At 40.3% G+C, this 13,679-nt stretch overlaps 1 protein-coding gene across 7 annotated transcripts in view; it reads right to left on the bottom strand.

Annotated features, from left to right (window-relative positions):
• The window catches only part of RTEL1 (regulator of telomere elongation helicase 1), a 45,759-nt gene that overhangs the window by 19,080 nt on the left and 13,000 nt on the right, over nucleotides 1-13,679 (bottom strand). For all 7 annotated transcript variants that reach the window (XM_027710624.2, XM_027710625.2, XM_039382963.1 and 4 more), the window contains exons 15-26: nucleotides 13,218-13,295; nucleotides 12,318-12,399; nucleotides 8,989-9,121; nucleotides 8,561-8,674; nucleotides 7,058-7,098; nucleotides 6,510-6,595; nucleotides 5,641-5,718; nucleotides 4,845-4,922; nucleotides 3,490-3,633; nucleotides 2,603-2,718; nucleotides 1,542-1,665; nucleotides 227-380 (exon numbers count right to left, since the gene is read on the bottom strand). In XM_027710624.2, coding sequence (XP_027566425.1) covers nucleotides 227-380; nucleotides 1,542-1,665; nucleotides 2,603-2,718; nucleotides 3,490-3,633; nucleotides 4,845-4,922; nucleotides 5,641-5,718; nucleotides 6,510-6,595; nucleotides 7,058-7,098; nucleotides 8,561-8,674; nucleotides 8,989-9,121; nucleotides 12,318-12,399; nucleotides 13,218-13,295 — 1,228 coding nt within the window. The remainder of the gene's footprint in view (nucleotides 1-226; nucleotides 381-1,541; nucleotides 1,666-2,602; nucleotides 2,719-3,489; nucleotides 3,634-4,844; nucleotides 4,923-5,640; nucleotides 5,719-6,509; nucleotides 6,596-7,057; nucleotides 7,099-8,560; nucleotides 8,675-8,988; nucleotides 9,122-12,317; nucleotides 12,400-13,217; nucleotides 13,296-13,679) is intronic.

Raw genomic sequence — 13,679 nt, 5'->3', positions numbered from 1 at the left:
CTGTTCTGTGGGGCACTTTTTCAGGCCCCATCTGCCTCTTTGCTCTGTAATTACAACTGGTTTCCTCCATTTTCTATTGCCTAACTATGTCCCTTCTGATCAGATGTTTCCATCAGTCTTTGAACTCTCCTTGCTTTCTTTCCCAATTCATTTTCTAGTCTCTTGATCCTCCTTTTCTCGGTTCAGCTCAAAACAAAAAGATGTATCTGCGAGGACACAAACCTACCTTTCCTTTTCCTCTTCAAACTGGGGACATGGTCGTCCAAGTTTTTCGCTTTTTTGACGGAGGGGATCTGCTCAGATGAAGTAGATGGTGCTGAACTGTTGTCACTTAGGGAACCAGCGTGGCCAGGAGGGCACTGGGGCAGGGGTGGGGGCATCTGCAAGCAGTTTGCAAAGTGTTACAACAGGCAAAAGCCATTTTTCTACTCCGCTCCCTTTGCAATCAAAAATCTCAGCAACAACCCAAAGACATCTCCTTTTCCCCAAATAACCCTTGATAGTATGATTGTTAAACACCCAGGATTTATGGGCTTTTGAAGAAAAGGATCAGCTTGGAAGTGACACAGATGAAGTGCAATAAGCAGGCTCAGCACTAAGTGAGCTGGTACCAGAAAAAGGATCATGACCTTCTAAAGAACAACCACTTCCTAATGCAGCTTCTTCTGGCAAAGCACATCAGACTGGGGTTCTCATTTACCACAAAACTCTCACTGATGATAAGAAAAGATCAAGTCATTCAGTATCACCCATCTGTAACTTATTTGTCTGAACAACTTGTATTTGCCTAAAGTGTCTTCCAGGAACTCATCCAAGTCTGTATGTGAAATTTTAAGTGTTTATTTTAATCTTAACCTCCGTTTTGGGAACAAAGAATTCTCCATTCTGGCTTCCAGCCTGTTTCTTTCTGTAACTTCCTCCAGTCAATTAGGAAGTCTTTTTACAATATTACTTTTTGCATCAAGGAACTATTACAGACAATACTACCTTCTTAATGCTAAGAGAGAAGCTGTATTAGTAAAGATGACCTAGTGATGAACTGCAATAACAACTGATAGTTTGTCTTACTCTTTATACCAGTCAGCTTCAATTTAAATGTGAGGGTATGACCAGTTATTCCACACACATGCCTTCTCCCTGAGGTAAAAAGCTTTTGGATGCCAACATCGGTTCCAGGATTTGCATAACACCCAATAGAGGCCATGTTTATTCAGGAGGAACTGGAAGAGGAAGTTATTTTTGTGATCTAACCTAATGAGTTGCCCAGCACAACAACAACATCCTGTCCCAGCTCACCCTTGGAGAAAGATGAGGCATATCTTCTTTCCTGTAAATCTTCCAATGCTTAGAAGTGACAAGTGACTCTGTGTTAAGTCCCGTGAGGAGTGACAAGCTGGACTCAACAATTATTATGGGTCCCTTCCAATCTGACATCATCTGTGATTCTCTCACATTTCTGACCTGGCTTAGGATTCCCAGTCTCCAATACTATTAAGGAAATCTGCTGTGTGTTTTGTGAGGGTTTTTTTATAGACACTTACAATTTCTTGAGCAACGCGGAAGAAGTGGGAGACACTTCTGACTGCGTGGCCAAAGTTGTCATAAACACTCACGTAAGGACGGACCCACGAGGGCAGTTTGCCTCTTACATCACCAGTTGTGAACCTGTGTACGATTGGAAAACAAGAAAATTATTTGCCAGGTTGGGCTAAATTAAATCAACAAATTCTAGATCAGTGTCTAAAGGGAAAAGGGAGGAGTAGCAAGACAACTGAAGTTTGAAACAGTGCAGTAAATATAATGGGGTGATGTCTTCACTCAAGAGAAAAGGGCTTTGTTGATACCACATACCAGGCAATCAGGCAATTCCTATCTTTTGTCCATAAAATCTGTAACTGGGTAACATGAACAGTAGTACTGAACCCAGACTGTCCCCAGTCGAGCCTCAGCATTGATGGCTATCAAACTCTTATTACCCATAATATACCTATTATATTAATTAACATTTTATGAAAGGATATTAATGCAGTATAATATTACTATAGTATACTGATAAACACAGAATTGTTTCTCTAATATAATCTGTCCTCATTCCCATCCTCCACAAAACAATGCAGTGCTGGTGACTGCCTTCTCAAGTGAAAGATGGAGGAAATGCAAAACCATAAATTATTATCACATAATTTCCAGAGGTATTAGGAACATGAATTCAACAAATTAGTTCATTTTCCATTAATACCATTAATCTCCTTCTGCGGCTCCAAGACTGTATATTTGGGGGGCAGGAGATAACAATCTGGTTACTTTCCTGAAGTGGTGCAATATTTATATAAATTGCTACGTTAAATAATTCAATTATTATGAACTGTAGCTTTCTCCAGACAGCAACATCAGCACATTTGTACACAAAATACCCATGCTGGGATATGAAGTTGTTGATGTCGCTGATGCCACACCCCTGGAAGTGTCCAAGACCAGCCTGGATGGGCCTTGGAGCAACTTGGTCTAGCAGGTTGGAATGAGATAAGCTTTGAGATCCCTTCCAACCCAAACCATTCTGGGATTCTATGGTGTTTGCTTGTGTCCTAGAGCCCAGGTTTACCTCTGGTCACACAGGAAGATGGCACCATAGTCCTGGCGGTGCCTGATGACCCGGCCGATCGCCTGGTTGACAGCCCGGGACGCTTGCTGACTGTACCACTCACGCCCAGACAGGTACTGCAAGAGGTGGGAGGAAGAATTCATATTATTTACCAGGTAAAATGTTTTCTCCATGCTGTACAGTCACTATTTTTTTCTAAAAAAAAAAAAAAAAAAAAAAAAAAAAAAAAAAAAAAGAGGCATTAGACAAGAGGTATTGACAAATCTCGAAGAGCCGAAGAAAACCAAACACAGGTTGACTCAAATATCACACCTGAATTATAGAGCACAGAAAACTCCAGTAGCAACGTCCATCTTGAGGGGCTATTTCATGTAAGGTGCACTGACAGCCTTGGCAGTACAACAGACTCACCATATTATTTAAGAATGACTGTGCTGCAGAACAAACTTAATTATAACGTCATTAATTTTCGTGCCTGAAGTAATAATAAACCAAATCCAAAACAAACTACAAAAACCCCAATACACATTACCACACCCCCTAACCCACAATCCCCAAAGTAGCCAGCACAGGCAATTCTTCCTGCTCACGCTCTCTCTGGATGAAATAAATCTCTCAGAGAGAGAGATGGGTAACACATAAAAAGATTTTTGACTTAAACTTTAATTACAGCCTTTTTTTGAGCCTATATTTGTTTGAGACTGTGCCACTGGAGACAGAATTTGAAAACAAGTCACATTTGTGACAAACTCCCAAGGTTGTCTGACTTTTTGATATCCGTGCTTCCATAGGGCTGGGAGAAAAAATCCAAACCCCACAGGGACAAGAGGGAAAAACGATAACACAAACCTGCAAACAGCCACCAGGGAAAAGCTGCCCAGTCTTACCCGTGCACCTGCACCACTTCTCTTCATTTCATCCAGAAACTGCATCTTCAAAATGACTCTGGGCTCCATACGAGGGGGAAATGGAAGCCCAGTAATGACGACTCCTCGTCCATTTGCATCTGCAAAGTCCAAGCCTTCACTGGCCTGAAGAGACAGAATTTTCCATTATCAACAGGGTTTGAAGTGACATTTCAGAGCAATTCAGCAGTTGTTGGCTGTTTTTCTCCATTCAATTAATTCCCTGGCCAAGTGTAGTTTATGAATACATTATGAATAGCTTCAACTATATTTTTTGCTTTTATTACCAAGACTTTAAACTTGTTTTTTTCCTCCAGCAGACCTTGACAAAGCATAGCTCAGCCAACACTGTTAATGCCTGTCTTATTCCCAGATAAGCACTACAGCTGTATTGAGAACATCTTAAATGTCAGTCAACACCTATGTTTAAACCATCCATACCCTGACTTGTTAACAAGACATGGTAAGAACACAACAAACCTTCTCTGACAGTAAAAATGAACAGAATCATTCCAAAGCAATAACAGAAACCTGCCAGAAATCTGCTCAGAATTCAGACTATAGTGCCATGTCCACCAGCTGTGCTGCTGACATCCCATCAAGTATTTGTCACTCACGTGCCCTGTACACGCTCACTGTGTTGGCAAATCACTTAACAAAATCAGAGAATCAAACAGACTGAAAAATAATTAGAGGGGAAAAAAAGTTAGTTTGTTTTGCAGCTGAATCAGTTCTCCAATCTCAGCTATGAGACTGGAGAAAGCTATGTCTTTTCTTCACTGATCCAAAAACCTCTTTGGAGACTGGGATCAAAGGTTCAAAACAAGTTGGATCTTCTCTTGCTACACAGTAAGCAGCAGCAAAAAGGCTCTAAGAGTAATTTCTGAGTTTGCAAATGTTTCTACTGATAAACATAAGTCAATTTATCAGCATTGGAAAACGTAAAGGAAGGGCCACCAAATGTGTCCAGAGAACATGAAGATAATGTGTTTTGAAGCTAAGGAATACCTTTGGTTTTCAGCAGTGCTGTTCTAACATGTTTAATTACAATTCTCCAAAACAATTCTCATCTAATGTGTTAAGTTTTTGGTGAGCAGCCAACATGAAATATAACTATGATACTCATCCATTTTAAAGACATCAAATATGTGTCCCTTTAACAGTAACAGCAACGAGGCAGATATAAACGTGACCTAATTATGGAAAAGCTTCAGGGTACTTGGTTTTATCCCCACATATAATTACAGTCAAATAACGGAAATGTACTGAAATCCAGAGTGTTGTTTTTTTCTGTCAACTCTATAATCTTATCTCAGATGAAACAAATTCCCAGTTACCTTCCCCCGACACACTGCCAAAAATGCAGCTCCATTGGACTTAGGACAGATGACTTTATCATAATAGGCATCAATCACCTAAAATATAAACAAGTTTAAGTAAGAGCAGGAAGGTTATTATCCTGTACTAACTAAATTTGACTTGTACACTAAGATCTCAAACGTGATTAATTTGGCTTAGTACAATGTATTTGCTTTCAACTAATTGCAAATGTGAGGAGCCATTTTCTTAGCAAAACCTTTACACCACTGTGAAATCTAGAACACATCTGGGTAAGCATAAAAGATTAATGTCAGATACTTCTGATAAGGAGGTAAAACGCGGACTGTCTTGTGTTTCTGCAGATCCTTAAGTAAAATTGGCAAACCAGGAAAGCAGCTCACGGATATTATTTACTCTAAGAAGCAAACAGAAGGGCTATAAATAAACAGATGACACTGCACAATTCTTCAGCGCTGGGAAAGCATGATGAGCTGGGAGGAAAAGTCCTGCAGAACATTAACAAATGCTGACTACTCAAGTGACAGCTTTCTAGCAGCTCGATTACTCAGCACACGTGTATTTTAGCTGCTGTTACATCACCGGATTTAAATGAAGACTGTACCCTGCACAACCATCCAAGAGAGGACGGGAAGGATGCACAGAAGAATTACACTTCAGAGAAGAGTTCAGAGTTTTAATTTCATCCTGGGATAAAAATTTGGGTGTTTCACACCTAAACACATCTTAGAGGAGGTATTTCAACATAAATACAGTTTCTGAAGATGATAGAGGTATGTAATGCAAATAATCAACCTCTGAAAAGCTTCCTTTGCTCCTGGGTTCCACAAACATTGGCTTCACTTCTTCTATTCTTTTAGCAAAATCATGCTCCTGTTAAACAGACAAGGAACAGATCAGAAATGTCACGTCAAAGTGAGCACATACCAGAAGTACCCACGAGAACAGAAATGCTCAGAAGTGGTCACTGCTTCCCCACCACAGCCTGTTTCACTCTTGCCAAACACAGGAAGAGATGGAAGCAGAAACAAGCAATCCTAACAGCACCAACAGTGATTCCTTGCAGTTGGGGCACCTCAGATATTAGGCAGGTGGGTGAGTTCCAACACTCATCTCCCAGATCCCACAGCACAACAACTCTGCCCCTGCATCCACTTTCAAAAAGGAGCATTTACCTGGTCTAGCAAGTCTTACCAAGGACACTCAAGTTATGGGCATAGAATTCACAAAAGTTACAGTTGCAATGGTTACAATTAAAAGTGAAATGCTCATATTGGGATTGAAACACTCAGAACAATTCTAATTTGGGAGGTTTAATAAAGAGAAGTCTGGTGAAATTAAATAAAGTGTGAGATCAGATGAGATTGTATATTAGGATTCTTTTGGGTTTGGATTCTACACCACTGCACTCCAGCGTACTGTGATCAAAATAAAAGAAGCCTGACCAGATTTTATAACTTAGTTATTAGCAAAGGATTTTTCATACAATCCCAGAATGGCTTGGAGTGGAAGGGATATTTAAGATCATCTAAGTTCCAACCCCCTGCCACGAGTATGGAACCTTCCACTAGAAGGTTTTTAATTACCATGGTTAAATAGCATAACTACAAACTGTCCAGTGTGTGTAACCAAACCACCCAATAAAGGCAGAGCAATAAACATACTCTCCAGTATTCCAGGCTCTTATCCATGACAGGATATGATGGGAAGAACACCAACAGCCCATGTGGTACAACTCGCACAATGTTACCTGCAACGAGACAAACAAGTGTGTAGCTGAGGACTTTTTCATCCTGGGATGGAGAACCCAGACTGCAGAGGAAAAACAACAGAAACAAGACAAGAAATTGCACTAATTTCATGTGATCCTTAATTGCTCTGCAAATGGCCCTTGGCTGCATCACCTCTAATTTTCTAGTTTCTGTCACCTTCTGTGTTTAGGAATCACATTTTTGACCCAAACACAAACTCCTGACAAAAAAAATTTACTCCTGACTTGGAAACATTAAGCCAGGGACTCAAACTCATTTTTGTGTGCTATCACAGCAGCCAGCTGCCTGAGCAAACAAAAGTAAACAAAACCAAACAGCATTCAGATCTGCACTGTGATCTTTTACCTTCCTGTTATTGCACCTTCTTTAGTATTGCTCTTTTTAGATTTCTAAAAACTGTGGTCATCAACTCATTTCTGAAATCCACACACTCCACTTACCAATTGTTTTTCCCAAAGAAGACAAATAATCCTCTGAAAACCTACAAAGAAGAAAAATCAAGTAACATCACTGTAGTTCCTTTTCTATGTTTTTAATACACATCTAAATATCATAATCATCTAAAACCTAAAATAGCGTATCCAGACTCCCAATTGTTCTCCTTCCTGTGGCAGGTACCCGTACCGAGGACAAAAATTAGTAATACCTTGACTACACTTTACTAATACTATGAAATATTCCTATTACTAAGCACAGATCATCTAAACTTCAATACTTTCAAAATGCACAAATAGAAACGGGAAGCCATATGAGTTTTATGATTAATACTAACAACATAAAAGTGAGAGTTCTGCCAGAGAAGTCTACAATGCTGCCAAGCCTGCTAATGTTAAAACTATTTAAAATAATTGTTGATCAACTAGGTGTGGTTGCTACAGGGCAAAAAGGGTGAATTTGGTTACTGTGGTTATTATTTACTCATAATAAATCCCTTCATCTTCAACTGAAAAGCCCTGCTCTCCAATGAGCCATATTTATGTTCTTCCAGCCCTGACTGAAAACTCACCTGTTCTCTCATGTCTTTAGGTTTCTTTTGCCGCCCTGTAGTTCTGTGTACTGCTTTCCCAGAAAAATTATACATGCAGGGGAAAAACCTAACATAGATGTTTTTATAGACCTACAAACACCAGTATCACCATACAGATGTTGCCAAAACACAGTGAACTCTGTGAATTCCCTTCTTCCAAAAAAAGCCTTGTTCTAGCCCTTGGGGGGGTGTGGAATCCTCAACCTTCCCTTTTTAAAAGACAATATCTTCAACAAAAAAAAACTGAAATGGCACATTAAACTGAAGATGACAAATGTAGCCTGAGGTTTTTTCAGACTACAGCTTCTCTGTAAAGATCCATTACAGATGTTGAGTCCCCTTCCAGTTCTGTGGAACATCTGGCCTTCTCTGCCAGCAGCAGAAGCACTGTCTGCTCTGAACAGCACAAAGACAGAGGCAAAATGATGGAAGGCCAGAGAAAAGTAAGAAAAACTATGAACAAAAGCTTGACAAACATTTGGATATATTTTCCTTAAGAAGGCAACACAAAGCTGAAAGAGAGACTAGTTATGGTAAAAAGCTTTAAATATAAAAATAGTTGTGGCAAACATGTTTCAGTCAATTAAGTCTTCAGCTAAGAAATTTAGGATGGAGTTCCATGTCTGTGAGGGTGACTGCTCTGTAAGAGACAGGGTTGTGGGTGAAGGTCCAAGCTGAGGTTGGCCAGGGTCAATAAGGACTATCAGTGCCTCGACATCTGACCCATTCCAGACCTAAAGTTCTAAATTCTAAATTTTCAGTAGTAGCAGTTAAAGGGTGTTGTTATTCAGCACAGTGCTTATCCAAGAAAAGCACTAGAGAGACCCCCTTACTTCACTAGCATCCTCCTGTAAGCAGAACCCAAAATGCTAGAACCCAAAATTTCAAAGCAGAATTCCACATGGAAGTTCATTACCTTCTTTCATAGGTGGAAGTAAGCACAGTTCCATCAGGTCCTTTTGGAATGATCCCAACCCAGAGCTGGTGTTTATCGATAACATGAGGATTCTCCAAGCAAACAGAAAAAGGGCTAAAGAAACACAAAGGGAAGATCCCAGTCATACTCATTGTGTGATTCCCTACAGGCTACCAGTTCCAGAACCACAGACTGTTTTGGGTTGGAAGGGACCTCAAAGCTCATCTCGTTCCAAGCCCCTCCCATGGGCAGGGACACCTTCCCCAGGTTGCTCCAAGCCCCGTCCAATCTGGCTGTGGACACTTCCAGGGATGGGGCATCCACAGCTTTTCTGGAAAAACACTCAAAAACCCTGAAATAAACCCTAAAATCACGAGAGCAGATTTGCACTTTCAGGAATGGCACTGTTCCCACATCTAGGTACTCACATCTGCATTTCCATTGTAAATGATGAGAGGGGGGAGAGAGTCCCACTTGTGAGGATAATTGTCCTGACTCCCTGTCGAACGAGCTCGTGCATGCTGTAGCCAGGGCTGAAACACCAATAGCTTAAAGTCTTTCCTGTATCAAACAAAGAGAAAACATTAGGAAGCAAGTCTACGTGGAAAAATTAGCATATGGCACATTGCACATGAACTTCTGAAAGTAAAACGGGCAGCATTTGAAGGTAAAATTCCAGATCTATGGTATGTTCTGCTTTGGTCCTTCTCAGATTTAATTACTATTCATTAAAAGGTCATTGCTCCCTCATAATATACTAATACAAGAAAAGATCTCCAACCCTTCACTTGCTTGGAAAAAAGAACCCTTTCTCCATGAGGAGTTTCCAATGGCTATAAACCTTCCATCTAAACTTTCCACTTTCCCCACAGGCGACTGCCAAACCTTTCAGCTCAAATCTTCTGTGGGATGTGGATATGCAGTAAGTGTGACACTGGAAATCTGGCATACTGTAAGTTATCAACAGAAAGAATATAAAGAAACACAGATGAATCACACCAATCATTTATATCACTGGTCAGCTTAAGAGTTGTACCACTGTTGGCCTTGCTGAAAACTTCGCACCAGCTTCTCAGAGACACGGGAACAGGGGAAGGAAACAAACATCTAGGTCAGGAACAAGAGCAGCCAAATAAAACATGAGTTTTTGTTTCTGATTCCATTCTGTATGATTAGTTTCAGTGGAAAAAAAAATAAATACCTACATCCAAGTATCTGTGCATGTCTTTTAAATTTACACACTTCACTCCAAGCCTGTATTTCCAAAAAAAAAAGTTGACATTTTCAGGAAATCCCCATCAATATCTGTCCAGTGAGTCACTTACTGCTTTGAATTACAAGAGAACATCTATTCTTAGCTAAAGTTTTGCCCTTCCATCTCATTTGGGCAAACCCATACAGACAATGCCCAAATTCTAGAAAAATCACATTCCAAAATTTAGCGAGTTTTGTATCTCTTTAAATCACACTAAGAATTGGTGCAAATCAGCTTGGATCTGTATGTGGACAGGCCAAAAAGTATCCAAAGACAAGAGCAAACTCACGTCAGGAGCCCAAGAAATTCCAGCATAAAAGCAAACTGGGCCAATATGGGATGGCCTGGAAGAAGACACCAACCACTCACATTTCCCTCATCAGTGCTCAGCTGGAAACAAATTTCTCTAACTCAGCATGATGGCTGCCAGACACCAGTTATCCAGTTCCTGGAGAGCTTGGGATTGCAGTACATTTTTAGTCAGCTGTGCTGCAGTTATGTCTTCAAGTTTAACAATATTAAATCCATTTTAAAGGTCCCATTCGCCAGAAGGAAGTGTTGGGTGTCACACAAAGCAGATCCCTGCAGCAGCTCTTTCCACTCCTGGCACAAGGACAGCTAAATCCAAGGAGAAATGGCTTGCTAACACTTTGCAACACGGTGATTTAGAGCAAACCAAGAGTAAGGGTGTTTTATCTTAATGTAAAACTGCAACAGTTCAATATTGGTGACATAAGGCAGCATCTGTGCATAGATGGCTCGGGCAGGAATCTCATCAGCCATCCCAAGCTATGCCCCTTTTCCTCACCAATTGCAGTTTGTAGAGAACGATGCTTGAGCGGATAATTTCCACCAAATCATTGGAAAACAGCTATTCTTAAATGCTTAAACTATTTCTATACCATTAACTATATCACCACAGGAAACCAGAGACTTGATCAGTCATGTCTGGCCTCTGCTAGGCTTGCACATAGCACAAGTCTCAACAAGCTCGGGTCTGTTGCACATGTACTTGTAAATACGGTTTTTATTTGAAAAGCAAATATATCAGAATGCATCTACTAAGTCACAGAATTCTCTGACTGCTTTGTATTTTTGCGTACAAATCCTCCAAATTATGCAATAAACTCAAAGTGTCTGCAGTAGCCTTTTCCTGAACAGATCTTTAACTAAATCTTCTTAGATTTATTCCCGTAACTTTAAACTCCAATTGAGCAACATCTCAGGAAAACATCTGCAGATAACCAAACAGTACTAAATTTGTGGAAACATTTAAGGGGATGTTACGTGCAAAACCATTAAATTTGTGGAAATTCATTCTTTGAAAACCGTTACTTTTGTCCTTAAAGGACTTCTGTGAAACACATATTACTGAGCACTTAACTAAGTTGATAGTTACGAGGCAAAGTATGTACAAAGATCCTTGGAGAATGTTCTGTTAAGAAAGCACAGGTAAAGGGATCTATATTTCTCTTCTCCAATCAGAAAACCTTTTGTTTTCCATCTAATTATTAAAAAAAATATTAAAAATAAATGCTGAAGTCCAACAAAGCCAAGCTCGGTGCAGCTTTACAGGAGGCTTAGGATAAACTTTGATTCAGAAGCCAAGTTTCTTTTCTTCTAAATATGTTGTTTTGAAGCATGGCTATATTGAGGTTGTTCCAGATCCCAAGTTATGCAGAGCATAAGGAACAAAACAGGTGGGAAGAGAGAGACAAGGAGAGGGAGAAAGCTCAACTGAACAAGGACTGAAAAGTATAGTTAAGGCTGAAACTATCAAGAACTGACAACACGCTCTGAAGAACTTAGGAAGTTGCTCAAAGTAGGTCTTCCCAGAGAAGGCAACAGTGCCTCAAGGCATGGCATTTTATGGCAAAGAATTCACATGATCTGGCCAAGATCCCTGTTAAATCACTGCAGAGCTTGAGAATGAGCCAACCAATTGTAACACCTCCACAATGAGTCATTTCAACAGAGAACATTCATGGAGTTTACTCTTTTGATACCTTTGGCACACTTTTTCAGCATCGTAGCTATACATGAGTCTCCTTCTTGTAAAAAATGTGGTTACAGGCCTTATTCAACACTAATTTTGTGTTTAACACAACAGTTATGCAGAGAAATACAGCTGGTATGAGGAGAACAGAACATGTCATAAACCTCAGAATCAAGCCTGAAGGAGGGTTTCCCATTCTTGGGTTGCTCTGAAGATTTTCTCTACACCAATACAACCAACCATTCCATCATGGAGATTATTTTCTTTCACTGGAATAATTGCCCAAGAAGAACTCCAGCAGTTCACAAAGCACCAAGGAATTTTTACACTGAGATGGTTTATGTCACCTCACCTTTAGAAGTAATTATAAAAGTAAAAAGCACCTCCCCAGCTTATCATATCCACAATGGAGCTGTGCTTGTTTTCTTTTATTTGCACCAGAAAGGAGCAGTTAAGGAGTTTTCAATTCAGCTTTTGCGTGAACCTCCCCAAGATCAGTCCTGTACCTTGTTTTGTTGAAGATGATGAATTCCAGAGATCTGTCCTTTGTTTCTTTTTCTGATTACTGTTATCCACATGAATATGTACCTGAAAGAAAATAAAAAACATTTCTAGAAATGGCTACAGAAAGGAACTTGCAGTTCATCCTTCAAAAAAGCTAGCCCATCTTAAGAGTAATTAACGTAATTAGTGTCACTCTTACACTGTTACTAAGGCTGTATTATTTCCTCTTTCCTGTTTTGCTTCCGGTGTTTCATAACTTTCTAAGAACCAAAAAAGTTCATTCAACCAGTCATTCTGAGTCAGATTATGAGAGTGGCTTTGAGCAGAAACACAGAACCTCATTACTTGGGTATTTCCACCAGCATAAAACATGCAGGCTAGAAATAAAATACTATTCTGGACTTGCTTCATTTGGCAACCAAAATAGCATCAAGTTTTAAACTTAATATGATATCTAGAAAAAGATCTGTTCCTTACATTCATTACAGCAGCACAGCCCATAAGTTCTAAACTCTGAATAAACTGTAACGACTTCGGGGAAGGAGGTTCAGTGGTTCTGTTGAACTTGCTTGGCAATGGGCTAAACTAAAAAGAACAGATTACTGGAAGAACACAACAATTCTTGCATAATATGCAGTATCAAAGTTTTCAGAAATTCACATTTGCTGCACTTTCCTAATTTCATTTTAGTTTCTTCAAAAATTGCTGTGTAGCTCCCTTCTCAGAATCTAAACTAAATATAGTTCCTTTGGTGGGGTTTTTTTGTTCTGGGTTTTTTTTTCCCTTCCTGTAATTAATATCATAATTTGCTACACTGTCCACATCCTTCTGAATCTTGGATACACTAAGCACAGGGATGAAATAGCAGAGAGGAAAAACGCAGCACACAAAAAATCTCATACCTTGTAATATTTAGATATTGCCTGATGTGGAAGGAAACCTGTTGTGCTGCCTTCTGGGGGATCGATGTTGAACACTGTCTGCAAAATGGAGGTGAACAGAATCACAGAATCATTGAGGTTGGGAAACACCTCCAAGACCATCGAGAGAAACCTGTGACCGACCCCCACAGCACCAACCAGACCAGAGCACCGAGTGCCACATCCAGCCTTCCCTTGAACACCTCCAGGGATGGTGATTCCACCACCTCCCTGGGCACTCTGTTCCAATGCATGACTGCCCCTTCTGTGAAAAAATTCCTCTATTTTTCCTGATGTCCGACCTGAGCCTCCCCTGGCACAGCTTAAGGCTGTTTCCTTTTGTCCTGTCCCTTGTTCCCTGGGAGCAGAGCCCGACCCCCCCCCAGCTCCCCCCTCCTGTCAGGGAGTTGCAGAGAGCGAGAACGTCCCCCCTGAGCCTCCTTC

This window comes from Pipra filicauda, unplaced genomic scaffold (assembly GCF_003945595.2).
Source record: "Pipra filicauda isolate LSUMZ 115617 unplaced genomic scaffold, ASM394559v2 scaffold291_size933811_pilon, whole genome shotgun sequence".
In the NCBI taxonomy this organism is placed as follows: Eukaryota; Metazoa; Chordata; class Aves; order Passeriformes; family Pipridae; genus Pipra; species Pipra filicauda.
Note: the sequence above shows the minus strand (reverse complement) of the source record. Positions and strands in the feature narration are given on the sequence as shown.